At 39.3% G+C, this 21,411-nt stretch overlaps 1 protein-coding gene and 1 non-coding gene across 2 annotated transcripts in view; one reads left to right on the forward strand and one right to left on the reverse strand.

Annotated features, from left to right (window-relative positions):
• Window positions 1–4,124: 4,124 nt before the first annotated feature.
• On the forward strand, window positions 4,125–4,231 carry LOC131250222 (small nucleolar RNA R71). Its single transcript, XR_009173148.1, has one exon. It is a non-coding gene; the product is annotated as a small nucleolar RNA R71 (small nucleolar RNA).
• A 12,462-nt stretch (window positions 4,232–16,693) lies between these two features.
• LOC131248506 (E3 ubiquitin ligase BIG BROTHER-related-like) overlaps window positions 16,694–21,411 on the reverse strand; it is a 37,777-nt gene continuing 33,059 nt past the window's right edge. Inside the window, exon 8 of the mRNA XM_058248810.1 lies at window positions 16,694–16,946. Within this exon, the coding sequence (XP_058104793.1) occupies window positions 16,908–16,946 (39 nt within the window). The 3' untranslated portion in view covers window positions 16,694–16,907. The remainder of the gene's footprint in view (window positions 16,947–21,411) is intronic.

The raw sequence follows: 21,411 nt of genomic DNA on the forward strand, positions 1-21,411 counted from the left end.
TCTCCAAAATGTGTTTGATCTCCCTATTGAAAATCTCAGCTTGTCCACTTGTCTGTAGATGGTATGGGGTGCTCACCTTATGAGAGATACCGTATTTCTTCATTGAGCTCTCAAATGGTTTATTACAAAAGTGTGAGCCCCCATCACTAATGATGGCTCGAGGCGTTCCGAATCGAGAAAGGATGTTCTCTTTTAGGAATTTAATGACCGTGCGATGGTCATTCTTTCGACACGGAATCGCTTCGACCCATTTAGTGACATAATCCACGGCGAGCAAAATATACAAATTCCCAAACGATTGGGGGAATGGTCCCATGAAATCGATGCCCCAGCAATCAAATGTTTCGATGATAAGAATGGGATTCAAAGGCATCATATTTCGACGGGACAATGCTCCCAATTTCTGACAACGCTCACAAGCTTTGCAAAACTCATGAGTGTCCCTAAACATAGTGGGCCAGTAAAAGCCACACTGCAGAATCTTAGCCATGGTCTTTTTAGCAGAAAAGTGACCACCACAGCCTTGAGTGACAGAAGGAGATGACGCTCCGATGCTCATCGTCCGTACACATCTCCTTAGAATTTGGTCCGGGCAATATTTAAATAAATAAGGATCATCCGGAAAAGTTGCGCACCTCGGTGAAAATTTCTTCTTATCTTGCGCATCCTGTGTCGGTATGGCACCTGTAGCAAGATAATTAGCAATATCGTGAACCAAGGTGAGTGGGAGACTCGAACAATTGTTCATCGGGGAACATGTCATTGATATGGGTCGCCTCAAGGGACTCGGAGGTATTAAGGCGAGAAGGTGATCGGCCACTACGTTCTCTACTCCCTTTTTATCTTTAATTTCCAAATCAAATTCTTGGAGTAGAAGGATCCATCGTATCAAACGGGGCTTAGAATCATTCTTCGAAAGAAGATACTTAAGTGCCGCATGATCTGTGTAGATAATGATCTTGGATCCGATCAAGTAGGACCTAAATTTGTCCAAGGCGAACACTACAGCTAAGAGTTCCTTTTCCGTAGTCGAGTAGTTCACCTGGGCAGAATTTAAAGTTCTACTTGCGTAATGAATGACGTAGGGCCGCTTATCTTTTCTCGGGCTAAGACCGCTCCAAGAGCATAATCAGCGTCGCACATAAGTTCAAAAGGAAGGCTCGAGCGGGTGGTCGCATGATAGGTGCAGTGGTTAACGTGCCCTTAAGCTTGGTGAAAGCTTCCTGGCATTGCTCAGTCAACTCGTACGGAGCATCCTTTTGAAGAAGATTACATAAAGGACGAGAGAAGAGACTAAAGTCCTTTATGAATCGCCTGTAAAATCCTGCATGTCCTAAGAAGGATCGCACGTCTCTGATGTTCTTGGGTGGAGGTAGGTTAGAGATAAGATCGATTTTTGCCTTATCTACCTCGATTCCCTTGGACGAGATGATATGCCCAAGGACAATTTCCTTCTGAACCATGAAATGGCACTTCTCCCAATTAAGTACCAAGTTCTTTTCTTCACATCTTTTCAGCACACATTTAAGACTTTCCAAGCACTTGCTGAAAGATGGACCGTAAACAGAGAAATCGTCCATGAAGACCTCTATTGCCTACCATATCAGAAAAGATACTAAGCATACATCGCTGAAAGGTGGCAGGGGCATTACATAGTCCGAATGGCATCCTTCGGTAAGCAAAGGTGCCGTAGGGACATGTAAATGTGGTCTTTTCCTGGTCTTCAGGGGCTATCTCTATCTGGTTGTAGCCCGAATACCCGTCAAGGAAACTGTAATAGGAATGACCAGCTAACCTTTCCAGGATCTGATCAATGAATGGTAAAGGAAAGTGGTCTTTCCTCGTGACGGTATTCAACTTCCTGTAGTCAATGCACATTCTCCAACCAGTAGTGACTCTAGTTGGCCCGAGTTCATTATTAGCATTGGCTACGATGGTGATTCCGGACTTCTTAGGGACCACTTGAGTTGGACTCACCCACTAACTATCAGATATATAGGATATATAATACCCACGTCCAGTAGTTTAAGAACCTCGGCTTTAACCACTTCCTTCATGTTTGGATTTAGTCTACGTTGTGGTTGCCGAACGGTTTTTGCATTATCCTCAAGATATATGTGGTGAGTACAAATCGAGGGATCGATTCCTTTGAGGTCCGCTATCGTCCATCCCAGGGCTCCTTTATGCTCAATGAGAGTAGATATAAGCATACTCTCCTGTTCTTTCTCCAGGTGGGCAGAGATCACCACCGGGTATGTCTCATCTTGACCCAAATATGCATATTTCAAATCAGAGGGCAAAGATTTTAGGTCAAGCTTCGGCGTCTTGAGGTTAGACGGTAGAGGCACTACATCAGTTTGTGGTAATTCTTCAAATTGTGGCCTCCATCGGTTAACTTCAAGTACCAGTGCAGTATCAAGCAAGGCGCACGTCTCCCTAATCATGTCATCATCAAAATCATGGGAGTGGGCCAGGCACGTCTCTAGATGGTCGGAGGATAAGGTCAGAGGTGTCGTATCTTCCACGAAAGAGTCAATCATGTTAATGTCGTGGAAATCGTCATCATCCTCTGAGTTGCTGCCGTTATTGAAAAAAATGTTTGACTCCTATGTCATATTTCCTAAAGTCATAGTCATGATACCATTCCTGCAATTGATAATTGCATTTGACGTGGCAAGGAATGGGCGACCAAGAATGACAGGAATCTGAGTGCTCATGTTATTGATGGGTTCAGTGTCCAGGATGATAAAATCTACAGGGTAGTAAAATCTATCAACTTGGACCAACACATCCTCGATTATCCCTCTTGGTACACGAACAGAGCGATCAGCAAGTTGTAGTGTGGTTAGGGTGGGTTTTAATTCACCCAAACCTAACTGTTTGTATACCGAGTAGGGAATCAGATTGACGCTCGCTCCTAAGTCAAGAAGTGCATGATCAATTCGATGGTTCCCGATTACACATGATATGGTTGGGCTACTGGGATCCTTGAATTTCTGTGGCACGCCTTGCTTCAGGATGGCACTCACTTTCTCAGTCAAGAAGATTTTCTTTTGAATAATTTTCCGTCTTTTGGTCGTGCATAAGTCTTTCAGGAATTTGGCATATGAAGGTATCTGTTTAACGACATCAAGTAGAGGAATGTTGACTTTCACCTGTTTCAACACCTCTAGGATATCCTGAGAGTTAGAGAGAGGTTTTGGTGAAACCAACCGTTGGGGGAATGGAGCAACTGGCTTCTCTAAAAGTTCCGGTTCTTTTTGTGGGGCATCACTGGATCCATCATTGTTGTCCTCTTCTGTTTCTTGAGGCTTTTCGGGCCTAACCGGAAGAGTTTTATCAATGATCTTCCCACTCCTAAGAGTGGTGATGGATTTAGCATGCCCCATCTGATTTGAAGAGCTGGGATCATTAATCTCATACTGCGGTTTAGGATTGGGGATAGGTTGTGCAGGAAGCATCCCCTTTTCTATAACCGTCATACGAGAATCTATCTTTTGTATAAAATCTGTAATTCCCCGCATTGCCTAAGCCAACTCTTGTATGGGATTTTAAACCGGTTCCTCTTGAGGTTTCACTTGATTTGGATTTTGATTGAAGAAACTTGGAGGAGTCGCCGTTTGTCCATTCCTCCAACTAAAGTTTGGATGATTTTTCCAGCCAGGGTTGTATGTATTGGAGTTAGGTCCAGTAAAAGGTCTTTGATAGTTGTTTACGGCATTGGCTTGTTCATTCAACACTCCTCGAAAGGCGGGTATTGTAGGACAGTTTTCAGTTGTGTGAATGTTGCAATCACAGATGCCGCAAACAATTTCATTGACCTTATCCTTCTTTCCTTCCATAGCCTCAACTTTCCTTATAAGCGTAGTCACTTTATACTTGAGATCATCCTCTTCTTTCAAGAGATATAATCCCCCTTTCTCCTTTAATTGAGTCGGCCTAGACGTGGTGTTCGCCATTGGGTAATAGTCCCATGATTGTGTTTTTCCATGAGACTATCGAGGTAATCCCAGACCTCGTCAACATCTTTGTTGATGAACTCTCCATTACACATTGTCTCGACCATTTGGCGCATGGAAGATGTCAGTCCATCATAGAAAAAATTTGTAATGCGCCACGTTTCAAATCCGTGTTGTGGGCATGAACTGACCAAATCTTTGAACCTTTCCCAACATTGGAAGAATGTTTCATCTTCCTTTTGGGCAAAGTTCATGATCGCTTTCCTGAGGGTAATCGTCTTATGATGTGGGAAGAATTTTTTTATGAATTCCCTCTGCATGTCGTTCCATGTGCCAATGGATCTAGAACGCAGTGAATGTAACCACGTCTTAGCTTTCTCTTTTAAGGAAAAAGGAAAGAGTTTCAACCTAATTGTATCCTCAGATACATTAGGAAAACATAATGTAGCTATTATCTCATCGAACTCTTTCAAATGTAAATATGGACTTTCAGATTCAAGTCCATGGAATTTGGGAAGGAGTTGGATAACTCCTGGCTTGATGTCCATTTGTCCTGTATTTTCAGGAAAAATCATGCATAAGGGCATACTCACTCCCGCCGGTTGTAGATAATCTCGTAAAGTACGAGGCGGGGGTGCCTGTTGCACCTCATTCTCATCTTGGGTATCCTCCACCCTAGGTGGAAGTAGAGGAGGTTGGTCTTCAGCCATAACCTCAGTTAACTCAGGGGATTTCGAGCGGTGTCTAATCCTGCGATGGATAGTCAACCCCTCAACCAATCCTCCTTCAGTCAAGAGACGTCGAGTGTCGTCACGGGCCCACTTGGGCATGAAAACACTCGCAGCCCTCAATTAAAAACTTAACCCTAGGAAAATCTAGCAAGAAAGAGAGAGTTGGAAAGAAATTACCAAATTGGAGTCCTGAGTTAAAACCTGCAAAATAAAATAAAATAAGTTAGATTCTAAAAAGAGAAGAACAATTCTTTAAAAGAAAGATAGAAGTGAACTAGCTTCTAAAAGAAAGAATTCCTAAAAGAAAGTGAAATTTTCTAAAATAAATTAAGAGAGTCCTAAACTAGAAAGTAGATTACTAAAAGAGAATTGAAAAATAGAAAGTAGGGAAGGAGCTTACCGAATTAGAGATTTCTATCTTAAAGGCCTACAAAATAGGAAGGTTAGTTTCTAAACAAAAATAAACTAAAAATAAACTAAAAATAAACTAGGAGACAAAAAAGAGTTAAAGTTAGAAAGTTACTAAAATAAGAATAGAAAGTTAAGAAATAACCTAGTTTCTATTTCCTACAGATGAGAAGATACTAGAGTTAGAAAATTTCTAAGATTTAAACCTTAATTCTAAAAACAGAAAAAGTAGAGAAATTAGGAAGGAATTACCAATTTAAGAACTTATGTCAGGATCCTACAAAACAGGAAAACAGGTTAAGTTCTAAAAACAGAATAAAATAAAAACTTCTATCCTAAAGTAAGTAAAATCCTAATCCTAACCTAATTCTAAAACTAATTAATTTCAAAGAATCGTAACCGTCAGTCCCCGGCAACGGCGCCAAAAACTTGTTCACTCCCCAAGTATAGGGTTGTGATGTAGTAATAAACTCGGTAAGACCGAGGTCGAATCCACAGGGACTGAAACTTGTACGTTTCCTGAAACTAGATAGAAATAGAACTAGCCTAAGATGCAATCTAAATCAAATATAAATTGATGAATAATAGTGAGAGATTAATGTAAAACTTTAAGGAATTCAGAGGAAGGAAACTAGGGATTCAGAGGATCCACTTGTAGAGATCAGGGAGATCTTATGCCTGCATTAAGATTTATGGAAATCAAACTGAACCTATTTGATCTGGTTTTCAAGAGATGAAAGGTATATGAATTAGAATGGATTCCATCATCTAACCATACCCAGGAGACAAAGCAAGTAACAGGATTAAACTAATTACCAACCAATCAAAAATACATGAAAGTTAGGAAGAGTACTATCATCCAACCATGCCCAGGAGACGATGGTGAACAACAGGGCCTCCTGACGTCATAAACATCAAAAGAGAAAAAGAGATATTCAAAGCCATTGCAAACCCATTGTAATTTCAGTCACAACAGACCATTAAAGACTGAGAAAATATTCTTTTAATAAAACTCAAATCAAAATCAATTCAGTCTAAACAGAAGGCACAAGTATAGACTCATCCCATCACGTTACAAGCTTCACCTCTTAGCCCTAGCTAAGAGGTTTAGCCACACATGAATGGGCTAGATCTCATAATAAAATAGAGAAAAAGAAAGAAGAAGAAAACAATTAAAAAAAAAAAACCAAACTCTACTCCCTGTCTCTCTCTCTCTTGGCGTCTCCACCCAGCAACCAGCCTCCCAATTCCAACTGTCCCGAATCTCTCAGCCGCTGCCCTTTTTATAGGGGAAAAAAAAGAAGCCGGTTATGACTGGGAATTGGTGCGAATCTTTCTCTTCTGCAACACAACTGCATTTGTGTGGGTAATCGCAAACCACTTACGTTTGAACCAAGTATGAGACACTAGCCATCAGAAACTCTCAAAACGGACTTCTTGGACAGGGTTGTGGCCTCCCTGTGGACATTTTGGACGGTACAGATCGTGATTTCGACCACGATCAAGATCACACAGCGGCCGACAATGGCCGATTTTTTCGAACGCAGAATCAACGCTATTTCTGCGCTGGACTGATGATGGGGCCCACGATCGGGTTTCTCCAGATAATCCACTCCGTTCATTATATTACCCTCGCAATTTCGGTCGAAAATGACTAATTTTGAATCTATTTCGGTGCGTCCCACGTAGTTTTCATTCAGCCGTCCATTCTCCGTTTGGATCCTTCAAGGACACCAAATATCTGAGGAAATTCATATGTAGAACAGGGCACGGTCGGTTTGACTTCTTGAAACGAATGGTCGGTCCGGATTGATGCTTGATTGAAGGTGGTGGCCCACAAAGCATCACAGTGGATGCTCTATTGTGAACAGCATCTTCGCTGTCAAGCGCTGTGATGGTCGGTGGACCTCACAGAGTCATTTTTGATGGAATCCACTCTGTCCGTTGGTCCCAGGACGAAAAATCGTACAGAAAAGAGTATTTTTGGAGTTACTTAGGTGTGGTCCACTGATCTTTTCTCACTGCCGTCCATCTTCCGTTTGGACAATTGGATTGCAATCCTCACTGTCTTCTGAGTTTCTGACACCTAGGCGAGGGTAATTACCCCCCTTTTATCACCTTGGACGGTCCAGATTTTCAGCATATATGATGGATGGGTCCCACAGTCAAAAACTGGAGTCGGCCGTGTAAACGCTGTTGCGTTTTTGAAGAGGACGCGGGTCAGCAGTGGCTGACCCTTTGTAGGAATTCGGTGCACCACAGGAGTGCACCGTCTATGCACTCGCATGCTCTTTGTGGGGTCCATCATGATGTATATATGAAATCCGCTCCGTCCATCCATTCTGTCACATCATTTAGACCGTGGAGACCAGAGATGAAGCATATCCAAACAGCAGGTGGGCCCAGAATCATGATTCCGAGGGATGATCTATCCATTAGGCCACTTCCACCAGGATACAATGGCCAAAATTCTACATGTACGGTTAATTTATGTTCTTCAGGCCGTGTATGAAATTTCGGGACAAACGGATGGTGAGAAACCTATGATCTTGCATTCTGGCTGACTTTCGGGCCACTTGAGCTTTAGTTTCTCGATTTTTTCGGATCTCGGCTGTGTAAAATCGTCGGTCCCAATCCCCAGGAGTCCGTCCCCTGCTTTTGTGACATCAGAGTGCCGAATCCACGCTTTTAATACCCAATTTCAGTTTAAGCTCCTGATTGCATCCTGCAACAAAACACAATTAAAACCGGGCGTTAAACAGTATTATACCCGTAAATCCAGGTAATAAATGGGGTCTAATATGTAATATTTGACCCTCAACAGCTAACTTAATAGAAGCATTAACTGTTACGATATTTATAGTCTATTTAATTCAACAAATTCAATTTTAACATTGTTGGAATATTTAGTTGAATCAAATAGACTATTTAAAATCAAAAACTGAAAAGAAAATAAAAAAAATTAGACAAAAGACTTATGGAGTTGAGTTAAAGCATGACGTGAGTCACTCGGCTTGAAATCTAATTTGCTCCCCTTGGACAGCGTCCCAAGTGTAATAGATTTCCAGAGCAATTGACCTTTATGATACGATGACTATTACCCAGTCCAAGTGGTGCACTCACTGTATGTGGGCTCGAACCACTTGCAGTTTAACCCGAAAGATCTTAGTTAATTCAACAACTAGCTTAGCAACCAAAACTTGTAAAATAGAAAAGGAATAGAGTGAGCATAAAGATGTTTCATTTTTTAAAGATGAAATGGAAGTCCTTATATAGACTTTGAAATGGTGCATTAAGCACCCTTTCGAAAGGGTTTAGTCTAACAGTCACATCTCTCTGTTTTAAAATGAAAATGTGCAAGTGCGAGTAGACTCTCGTACAAATAAAGTCCCACAAGTACACACACACATACACATCAACACCTATGCCCATGCACATAAACTCATACTCGGAGCGCGCGCATGTGTGGTTAGTGGTATAGATTAGAGCTATTGGCATAGCCCTACCCCTCAAGGACCAAATTCTCATGCCTCCTAAATGGGGCTTAAGCCCCAAGGCAAAAAGCCTATCTTATATACAAGAAAACTTTTTTGGGTAAATCTGATGTGTAAGTAAACCCATAACTCAAAAGCAACATACGTGGCCCAAAAATAAACTTCTGAGAAGAGAAATGTAGCAACTATGGCATGTTCATGACAGTCGTCCATAGATGACCAGTCCTCCAACTTGGATGTAGGTCCCTTTCACAATTCCACACGATAATCTCAACCCAAATCATATAAATCTTGTGAACCTATAGATAGTACATCATTGAAGTGGATGAGTGACCGAAAAGTGGATTATTAGATGAGGTAAGATAGGTTTCATTTTTAGGTGATGTCGTGTGCATACATGTATTGTGCATACAGTGTAAGTAGAAATTTGTAAGCCATTGATCAAGGGGTAGGATCTTCGAAGATTGAAGCTTTTTAAGGAAGCCCCCACCGTTGATGCTTCTCGTTGATCATAAAACCATAGCCCACATGAAAAAGATTATGAGCATGGTAATGAGAATATTATTCCGACCCTTTAGTGCAAGGGCTCGGGCCAGGCCTCTTTAGCCTATTTGAGCTTAGTCAGAGCCAGGGCTTAAAGTTTTAGGGTCAGGCCAGGCCAAGCTTGGCTTAGTAGTCAGGCCCCTTGCCACCCCTATATGTGATGTACATTAGTCTACTAGGTACTTAGACTTAGATACCCAATCAGACCCAATCTTTAATTAGATACATATCATCAGACTTTGATCTGACTCAATTAATAATTTGCTCAAAAGATGGACCTGGATCTAAGTCGAGTCGACCACGCTACACAAGCGTAGGGTTGCAACTAGGCCAAGCCAGCCCAATTTGAGCTCGATTATCAGCAAACCTTGAAGCTAGCCTAGTTGCAACTTGACATGCACATGATCCTTAGAAAAAGGTAGTATGTAGGGTAATAAATGGGCTAGGCTAGCCCACTTCTTACGGGCTGGGACTAAAATATTAAGCAACCTAAATTTAAGGCTATTTATTAATTGGAATGGGCTCAAATTGTTTCTAAAAATCCCGTGGGCCTAGCCTATTTAGGTTTCAAGGGCACTTTTATCGTATGCAATGCATGGTGGGGAAAACTTCACCAAACTTAGCGAACAACATATATCTTGCACAAAAGTGGGCCAGGGGCCCTTGTCAAGCTCAAGCCTATGTTTTACCTTGCAAACCGGCTTGGACAAGTCTTACCCCGTTTGGCATGCCTATAAATAGCCCTGTCTATGTACAGTTGATTATCAACCGTAGCTTTTAAATTATTAAAGAGATTAAAATATTTTTATCTTCTCATTTTTACATGAAATACCTTGAAGAGACAAATGTTATTTTAAGGCTTAAGAAAATGGAATAACTCCAACTCAATCACATCATATAAAGAAAAATTTTAAAAAATATAACTAGTATGGTTCTACTCTATTTAACCTTAGTACAAAACTATAACGTAATATTGGTGAAGAAATATCTTGGATTGAACATGCCATCATCATTGGTAGTCTGGCATATGCTATGAATTGCAATAGACCAGACATTACCTTTGTTATAAGCAGGCTAAGTAAATATTCTAGCAATCCAAGTTACATGCATTGGAATACAATATATAGGATTCTTAGATATCTTTAAAGGACTTGTGACATCACTCCTTATTATCAAAGATTCCCAGTTATGATTAGAATTCAATGCCTATGAATGTTGTAGCGCAGGTGCATAGTACCCAGCAACTTTTTCTTTATTTGGTTGTGCTATTTAGATGGAGTGTGATATTAACTCGGGCATAAAAATGTATTAAATTTTTGGAGTCATCACTAACGAAATGAATCTTAAAATTTACAACCACTAAAAGTCGTAGAATCAATTACAGGGTGAGATTCCCTAAATCAAGTGACTCTTATAGTTAATTTATGATCGTAGATTTTGATTAAGGGTCTCGGTAATAGAAAATGAAGGGTTTAGGCACCCTCTTCTGCCCTACAACATGTGGTCTCTACCTAACCAGATTTTATGATTTTTTAAGTGAATTTAACAAAATTTAGATATTATATATCTAGCCATGCTTTACATAACCTTAAGGGACTAAGCAAGCAAAATTAAAGGATTATATAACCTTAGTTCACATATATAGTAAAGTGACTTCGAATAAGCAAAAATAAAATAAAATGCAGTAATTAAAAGAAATTGCAAGCCTAGCCTTACTTCACAGAGTTTGGGACTCTAAGTAAACAAATCAAGTAGAGAAAAATGAGTGCAAAGTAAAATAAAAATAAAAATGCAAGCTGATATTGCAGAGATATTGGGAATATTTGAAGTGGAATGTGATTTGAGCTTGATTGAGATGTGAGAAAGAAAATGGGAGGTCTGACATAATTTTTTTGTGCAAAAGGAATTATCAAATTCCAATCCTACTCTTAACTTTATTGTCTTCTTTAATGGATTATTTTTCTTAGGGCTAGCCTCCTGAGTCAAACAGGACCTTGACGTCGGTCAGGAATCTTCGAAGTTTTCAAAGGACATGACCCTTCCCCCGACGTTTCTCTTGACCTCTCTCTAACTCTCCTTAACTCTGGGCTCCTAGAATGGCAGTTGGTGCATTGAATTTATAAATTCCACCCATTGGCTCACCATGAGTTGACATTGTTGTCATCACACATCCTTGACATGAGATTTTGGCATTTATAGGTTTAGGCGGTATCTTCGTTAGGTATAAAGCATGTCGGGTATATCGCTGTCTCGCGGTGAGCTGAGGGTCTATTTTGTCCATCTCCGCATGTATTATGCCATGCACAGGGGTATTCGAAGCTGATTAGACCTGTTAGAAGGTGTCGGTGTTGCTTTCAACCTATCCATTTGGTTTTTCGACGCTTATCAAATGGCTAAGATAATTTTATTTGAGAGGTACATAGGGTTTTCTGTGAGCATGGACTATAAGCTGAGATTTGCTTTGTTAGGGCCCGAATCCACCGATCAGGTTCGTTGGTTATTCTCATATTGTGCCGTGTGTCGAGAGTCCTACTCATTTGATCAATTTAGATTTTCAATGGTTCTTGAGTTGCCAATGAATGATTTTATTGAAGTCTAGTTAAAGTTTGAAAAACAATTTATTCTCATTTTGGGTGGATTGTCTACAGGGCTAGAGAATTCTAAATCTACTAGTGGTTTATTTTCACTATGGCAAGCGGAGTTGTTTCATGGAAAAAAAATGACTCGTATAGCTCAATCCACTATGGAATCTAAATTGATTGTCTTGGCAGCAATGGATGATGAGGCAAAATAGATTAAAACATGAATAATTGATATACATTTTTTTAACTGGTACGACCTATATCCATGCATTGTGATAACTTGGCTACTATAGGGAGTGCCAATAAAAAATATTATAAAAAAAAAATTAGACAAATCCTTCCGAAACATGGCTATGTGAGATAACTACTAAATAATTAATGTTGTGATAAATTTAGACTTTTTAAGATTTAATGATAATACTATGGATCCCTTAACAAAAGCTCTAGCTAGAGAAAATGTCTTTATAGAAATGAATCACTGAAAAATAGATAACCCAACTTTAAGGACTCGAGATACTAAGATCAATGTAAAAAATAATTTTCCATGTTGTTATTAAGTTGAACTACATTACATATTTAGGAAAAAAAATATTTTTCAGTCCCTTCCTATGATAATTAGTAATGCGAATCTCCGTAATATGTAGAGATGGATATATCCCTTAATAAGTTATACCATTGACTTACGGTGGGGTGAAAATTTGTTACAAAGAGACCTATGAAGAATTCCCCTATATGAGTTTGGATGTAGGCTACTTCCTAGGAAAATAGGTATAAGTCTCCAAAGCACTCATGAAATCAGGATATTACACATGGTCGTAACAAGTAACTTTAAACCTCTAGTAAAATCTAAACTACTGAATGTATTTTGTGTGTAGTCTTCTTTTTATGTTTATTTTAAAAATAAATAAATAAATAAATTTAAAGTTAGTTCAAGATCCAGTTAACTAATTTCTTTTAGTTTAAATATGATTCACTAAGTGAGGTTTACGTCATCTTCATTTATGTACATTAACTTTTCATATTGCCATTTTTATTTTTTTATTTTTTATTTTTGAAATAAATGAGAGATTGTTAGTATATTCCTAAAAGAAAAACAAACGAGAGAAAAAAAAATAAAAAATAAAAAATTTGAATTCAATTGATTTATAATTTTGAGTTACATTTTTTTTAATTTGTTTACATTTATAACAGTTGAAAGTTATATTTTTTATTTTTTTTTTAATTCATTTGCATTCATAATGGTGGAGAGATACAGTTCTTGGATTCATTTGCATTCGTAACAATCTGACATTAGGAAGCCATTTGTATTCATAAAGATAAGACGTTCTTTTTATAAATCCATGTCTGCCCTTCTTTTTCAATATAAAAACAAAACAAAAATATAAATATAAATAGAAAACAAAAAAACCACCTCTTTCCGTCTATCTCCTTAGACAATAAGACAATCTAAGCTTTATCCCAGACCACCTTTCACTTGTCAATTCGACTTTTTTATCTTCATCCTTCGACTGATTTCTTTTCAAAGACAACCCATCTAACATGAAGATGGTGTACAATACACCACGGACTTTGGGGCGTGTGCGCATGTTAAGATGACGAGTCATGCTTCTCGAGCGCCGACGTGGATTAGCGACTCGCAGGTTATGTAGCGATAATCGCTACTGAAGTGACGTCCCCAAGTTATGTGTGCCCCTCTATGATGTATGCGTTGTATCCACACCGTACATATATTTGGAGAGATCATTCAGTGCATGATCGAAAGAAAAAGGCAGATCTGAGGACCCACCACAGAAAACAATAGGGAGAGTGACGCCCACAGTTGAAACCTTCGAAGCTCCACTACGATGTTTATTTGAAAGAAGGGGAAACACAAATATAAGCTTGATCGAAAACTTTTGCGACCGTTAGAACTTTTTAACGGTGGACGTTACTCTCCCACTGTTTTCTGTGGTGGGTCCACTCGAGCTTTGGATCTGACTCTTTCTTTGGATCATGCTCTAATATGATATTTTCAAATGGATGGACGCTGTGGATACAGAACAAACATCATGATGGGCCCACGGAACTTCGTGACGTCACTTTAGTTGCGAGCCCGGCTGCTGAACCGGGCGCCGATTGGATACTGACAAGGTCACTAGCCAAATGGCTACTGAAGTGACGTCACCAAGCTCTGTGGACCCCACCATGATGCATGTGTTATATCCATGCCGTCCAAGCACTTTTAGAGATAGTTTTATGGCATTAAAAAGAGAATGGGATAGATCTAAAGTTCAAGCTGACCCCACCATAGAAAATAGTGGGAACAGTGACATCCACCGTTCAAAACTTCTTAGGGGCCACAGTAGTTTCCAATCAAGCTGATATTTTTGTTTTCACTTCATCTATCTCTATTTTAACTTATGAATAGGTTGGATCTCAAAAATACATCAAGGTGGGCCCTATAAATGTTTCAACGGTGGGTGTCACTGCTCCCACGGTTTTCTGTGGTGGGTCCACTTGAAATTTAGATCTATTTAATTCTCTTTGTAATGTCGTAAAACGATCTCTAAAAATGGTTGGACGGTATGGATACAACACATGCATCATGGTGGGGTCCATAGAGCTTGGTGACGTCACTTCAATAGCAATTTGGCTACTGACCTTGTCAGTATCCAATCCGCGCCCTGTTGAACCTGTGAGTAGCCCCGTGTCGTACTAAGACGAGCGCTGACGCTCCTCCGTATCTGAGTTGTACGAACGGTCAAAAAGAGATCCAAGATTCATGGGCCTCATAATGATGTATTTATGATATCTACACCTTTCATCATTTGGAGATATTATTTTAGATTTTCATCTAAAAAATGAGTAATTAACAAAGCTCAAGTGGACCACACCACAAATAGCTGCAGGACAATGATTCTCACTGTTAAAACATTCGTAGGGCCCACTGTAAAGAGAAAAAACAAATTGACGCCCAAAAGGTTTCAGTGGCAGGCGTTCAATCCTTCACTACTTTTTACGGTGTGGTCCAATTAAATTTTGGATCTATCTTAATATTCAGCTCAAGCCTTACACAGGCACAACAAGTGAATGGACGGTTGGATATAACTCATACCTCCTGATGGGACGATCCACAGAACTTGGTGACGTCAACACAAGGTTGCTTATTTGTGGTACACCAGCGGCCAATCTGCTTCCTCGGAATGTAAGAACGGTTGAAAGTAGAACAAAGTTAAATGGGCCTCTTAATGATGTATTTATTATATCCACACATCATTCATCCATTTGAAGAGCTCATTTTAGGGTATAAGCTCGAAAATGAATCATACCAAAGTTCAAGTGACCACACCACAAATCGCAAATAACAATTGGGACAATGATTCTCATTTCTCACAGTTAAAACATTTGTAAGGCCATTATAATGTTTATTTTCCATATCTTTTCATAAGGTTACACACTTTGGGATGAAGAGAAAAACAAATGTCAGGTTGATCCAAAATTTTTGTGACCCCGGGAAGGTTTCAATAGCAGACCCCATTGCTTTCTGCAGTGTGGTCCACTTATTCTTTGGATCTATCTTAATTATTTTTGGGATCAAGCCATACAAAGAGTTCACCAAATGGATGGACGGTTTGGATAAACGCATACCTCATGGTGGGCCCCACAGAACTTGGTGATGTCAACTCACCACCAAGGTCGGTGGTGTGTGGTACACCAGCCAATCCGCTTCCCTTTTTTGATAGATCATGTTCTCAGTGGGAGCCCCGTGATCAATGGCCCTTATCCCATACACGCGTGCCACTTTAGCGTGTGCATCACAGTGCTGCCTCATCAATGCCCAACCAGTTGGAGTGATTTTGTTACATACAGTGGTCATGACCATGTGGAAACTTTCACTGATGGGACGATCATAACTTCTTGCTCAACCGATTTTACCCATTGAATAAGGAGCGGCGTCCATCTCAAGCCCACCAACTGAATGGTGCAGGAAAATTTCAGCAGCCTAGCTTTTAGGCAATGGCCGATCAATGATTGGGTGCTTCACTTGGTGGGTCTCGATTTATAAGTACGTACCTGATGTAGAGTGGGTCGCAGATAATTTCATGGCCAAGATGGACTAGAAAAGGCCCAATAGGAGACGGAAATGATCCGGACCGTCAGAACTTAAAACATGCATATCTCACAAACCGAAATGAGTTATCGGACGTACCCTATATGATTTTGTGTTGGGATGAGCTACTTTAGCCACCTAACCTACGCTGGGTTGCCAATGCCAAATTTGTGAGATTTCATCACATCGGCTATCGAATTTTCATTTTATTTTTGTTTTTACCATTGATGGTAACTTTTAGTATCATAGCATAGTTGAACCAAATAGGACACTATTTTTGGCCGAAAACCATCCATGAGGTATAGTGGAAATCACAAGCCTATATAAATAAGTTTACTATTTATAGTAAGTCACGATTTCTAAGAGTTTTAGTTATAGTATGATTCCAAAACATATTCTTAGGGTTTATATTATTATTTAAGAGGTTTTAAGATCGTTTTTCATCGTCAATTAATTTATTAAGAATTCACGGTGCTCGACCTCAACACATCCTCCCCTGCGTCAATAAATTGACGGTGCTCGACCTCAACACATCCTCCCCTGCGTCTATACCAATCTCACTGCTCGACAACTGACATCAGGATAAGGAAAAGGACATTGAACTAGTGGATATCAAATCAGTAGATCCACATGGACCTATCAGTGGACAGTTTAGTCAGTAGGCTCATCCATGTATGCGCCACAGCCCAAAAACCGAACGGTCGGGCCATCTTCCAACCTTTTAGAGAGGCCTTCGGATGGCTGAAAATGTACACTTGAAAGAAATAGATCCACGAGCTCACATCAGCAAGAGAGTCCAACTGTTCAGTGGCCGCAGCAGGAAAAAAGCACCAATCAGGTGATCCAAACCATCTCAGGGGTGGCTTGTACAAACACATGCACCTAAAAAAAGAAAGCAATCTAAGCAGTGTAATTTTTGGGTGGCCGATGTGCTACATTTCACTAACATTTCAATCCATGCATAACATATCTCATGAAATCAGTTCAAAAACCTCTACACCCATAAAAGTCATGTACTAGATTATTTACATTTCAATCCATATAATAAGCTTTTACCTCTAAAACTAAGCTCATTCCCTTCAATGCAGCTTTCCTCCATATCAAGAACCAAATACTTCCTCATAGCATATCGGGCATGCCTGTTTCAGCAACGAAATTTTCATATACAATTTTAGGTTCGTTTCTAGTAATAGATGAGAAACTTCTCTTAACAAAATGGCATTGCAATCCAACATTGGCTAAAATGCAAAGCACTAATTTCGCAGATGTCTTTAAGAGTTTGAATTTTTCTCTAATCGAAATCCAATTTGCATTGCAATCCTGTTGATACATGATAATGTTATTAATTAGGAATCCACAAGCTTGTTTGGTGGAGATTGGTGTTGAGCATTCTTGGTTTGTGCATGCTGTAAGCTACCACAAGCTGCACAAGTGCATCTTGGGCATGGGTAAATGACTTGGTGATTTGGGGTGTCGAACTGAATCGGTTCCGAACTGAGTGTGGACTCAGATGAATCGCATGGAAGCATCCAAGTCTAGTGTAGTATGTGTGTGATGGAAAGAAAAGATATGATCACCATTTTCTTCTCAAGAATGTCCCTTGAATCTACAAGGAGAGAAGAATCTAGAGAGAGAAGTTGATATTGTTAACAAAAGGCACTGCTTATGACGTGTCTAATTTGCTTACTTAAGAGAAACCCTCAGCCCCAAAAAAACAGCCCCTTTGCAAGAAATTTGTTGGGGTTGTTGGCTTTCCAATAATATATTATATGTATGAAATGGATAACCATTGGCAAAGTTATAGCAACCAAAAGCTATAGCATGTGCTAGACCCTTGATTGAAGTTATTGGCTTAATTTCTTTTGATCGTAGCCATCCAAGAGATTGTCCTTGACTTTGTACTACATTAGTCTTAAGACCATGATTCTAGGATAGCATGTTGAGAATGTTGGGACTCGCAAAAGCACATAAAGTGGAATCAAGTAAAGTAATTGCAATCGCACAAACAAATCCAACAGAGAACAATTCGAGATTTATGTGGAAAAACCTTTGCAGGAAAAAACTACAGCACAAAACAAGAATGCATTATGAATAACAAAGATACAAGAGATGAAATCTTACTGATCAATGCCCCAAGAGAAAGCCCCAAACTTTTCTTCTCTCCAAAACCCTCTCAAATGTTCTAACACACTTACATTAACCCTAATTCCGTTTACACCCTCATATTTAAGCAGAAAATGGAAATAGAAACAATTCGTACAAAAACGCGCAAACTATGCAACACGTCGAGCTCTCGAGTCTACCGGTTGAAAGCCTTCCACTGGTTGGGTCAACCTATTGACCAAGAATTTTGACCTGTAAAAAACGCCAAAAATTGTTTAGAGATTTTTGTTAAAAAAATTGATTTAATTCGATATCCTTCGATCGGTCGACGAGTCGAAGGCCCATGTTTCAGCACATATTTAAGGCGTCTAATTTTCAATAATCTCCATCATAAATCTAATCTTCATGATGTAACATGCCACCCTCCAACCTCCATCTCAAGTTTGTCTCCATCATACCTCTACAATCATCGTTTCTCATGCATACTCCATATTCGCTCAATCTTCGTCAGACCCAGAGAAGTCATATAGAACTTAAACTTCTTTGCAGGAACCACATTCATAAGCATGTCAACCGGATTCACGCTTATGTGTATCTTCTCGATGGTCACTCTGCCTTCCTCTAGCACCTGTCGGATAAAATGATGATGCATATCAATATGTTTACTTCTAGAATGGTAAACTGAGTTCTTTGTCAAATTGATCATGCTTTCACTGTCATAATTAACCAGCACGACCTCCTGCTGAAGCCCCAACTGATTTATCATTCCTCTTAATAAAACTGCTTCTTTGAATGCTTCCGTCACTGCCATATACTCAGCTTCGGTTGTGGAAAGAATCACTACAGACTGAAGCTTCAACATCTAACTGATTGCTCCACCCGCTAATACAAAAAAGTAATCAAAAGTCGTCATTCTATTATCCACACTGCAAGTGTAATATGAATTCACATAGCCTACTAACTTATTCCTTGATTTTTCAAATGTCAAGATGTAGTCTTGCGTACCTCGAATATATCAAAGTAGTCATTTCACTGCCTTATAGTGTTGCGTACCGGGGTTAGACATGTATCTGTTAACAATACCCACAGCATGTGAAATATCTGATCTCGTACAGACCATGGCTACATCAAGCTACCAACCGCATTCGAATAAGGCACACGAGACACAACCTACTTTTCTTCCTTTATTTTAGGACACTGCTTAGAAGCAAGCCTAAAATGAGGCGCATAGGGAATGATAATCAACTTTGTCTTGTCCATCTCATGCTTAACCAATATCTTCTCAAGGTATTCTACCTAAGATAACCATAGCCTTCTCCTCTTCCTATCTTTATGCATGTCAATGCTAAAAACTCCCTTTGCAGCCCCCACATCTTCCATCTCAAATATCCCTGATAGATGAGCATTCAATATGTTAATCTCAGACATGTTATGACTGGCGATAAGCATGTTATCAACATATAATATCAAGATAATGAACTTTCCATCACCCAGAGTCTTATAATAGACACAATGATCATACTCCTACTAAACATTTGACTCATCATGATAAAATCAAATTTCTTGTACCACTACCTAGGCGACTATTTCAGGCCATACAATAACTTCTTCAACCTACAAACATTGTTCCATGTCCCTTGTATTTCGAATACTTATGGTTGCTTTATGTAAATATGCTCTTTTAATTCTCTATGCAAGAAAATAGTTTTTACATCCATCTATTCCAGCTTGAAATTGTATTGGGTAACCAGTGTGGATACTTACTTTACCACAGACGCAAATATCTCAGTGAAATCGATACCTTTTCTCTGAACATATCCTTTCACTACCAACCTTGCCTTATACCTATCATATTTCTTATTAAAGATTCACTTGCGCCCGATCATTTTATGGCTGACGAGAAGTTACACCAACTCTCACGCCTCATTCTTGTACAGTGAGTTTATCTCATCATGCATTACTGCTTTTTACTTTCCGGCATCTAAATCGTCAAGAGCCTCCTAAAAAGTAAATGGATCTCCCTCATCCGTAATGAGGGCAAATTTAACATTCAAGTCATCAATGTGTCTTACCGATAACCTATAATCCCTTGGCGGATTCCTTCTCACAAATGGCTGCTCCACCTGCTCATATACATCTATCTGTATCTCAGTATTAGCATATGTCTCATCTTTGTCTATCTAAACGTCCACAATCGACCTTTTCGCTTTTTGTGCTCAACCTTATGAAACAAAGATTCTTCGTTGAATTTGACGTTATGACTAGAATGATTTTCAATATAACCCGGTTGTATAGCCTATATACCACTTCACATTATTTCCATAGCTAACAAAAACGTACTTTTTAGCCATTTGGTCCAGCTTATCTTTATCAACTGACGGTACACGGGAGTAAGCATTGCAACCAAATACTCACAGCCCCAAATAATTTACTTGTTGACCATTCCACACTTCCTCTGAAATTTTACAATCAATAGGAGTAAAATGAGACTGATTCACTAAGTAACAAGCCGTGTTAATGGCCTCAGTCTACATTTTCTTTCCCAACTCAACATTACTCATCATGCGCTGGGCCCTCTCCAAGAGAGTCTGATTCATCCGCTTAGTTATACTATTCTACTCTGGTGTGTGATGCATTGTATTGTGCCTCACGATCCTTTCATCCTTACAAAACCAATTGAAGTCTCCATAAGTGAATTCCCCACCGTTATATGTCCTAAACACTTTCAACTTTCGCCCTGACTGTTTTTCCACCATCGCCTTCCAATCTTTGAAATTAGTAAAAACCTCGGATTTATTTTTCATAAAATAGACTCAAACCTTTCTAGAATAGTCGTAATGAACATAAAAAATCATAATGACCCTCCACCAGAAACTACGGGCAATGGCCCCCATACATCAGAATGCACATAATCCAGAATCTCATTACAAACATGTTTTTCATACTTAAAAGACAACCTTGACTATTTACCATATATATAATGCTCGCATATGCTAAAATCAACGCTTTTAAAAATTAGAATTAAACAACGGTCAGAAAGTACATTCATGCCTCATGTTGAGTGTCAAATATTGCATATTTTTTCCTATTTATATCTTGGTTTTATGAACATGATAATGCTTAAAGGGTATATTTTATATATGTTTGTATTGCGAGGTGAATCTGAGAGCTTGGGTTGAAAAAAATGTTAAAAGCATGGATTTGATGCTCAAGAATCACAATGATGGATCTTAGGAAACCAATATTGAAGATTTCAAGACCCCAAGATCCAAGGAAACCGAGTGGAGAAGAAAGAAAGTCGAAAGTGCAAAGGGTAAAAAATCAAAGAAACTAAACTTTATTGTGGATGACATCGAATACTGTTCGATGACATCGAAGGCAGTTTGATGACATTGATATTTTTAGAGAATTCTGGAGCAACTCGCTGGAACAATCTGAATACTTTTTCGATCGCTTGAATACCATTTGATTACATCGAAGGTCTGTTCGATGACATTGAAG

The sequence above is a fragment of the Magnolia sinica genome, chromosome 6, assembly GCF_029962835.1.
Source record: "Magnolia sinica isolate HGM2019 chromosome 6, MsV1, whole genome shotgun sequence".
NCBI lineage: Eukaryota > Viridiplantae > Streptophyta > Magnoliopsida > Magnoliales > Magnoliaceae > Magnolia > Magnolia sinica.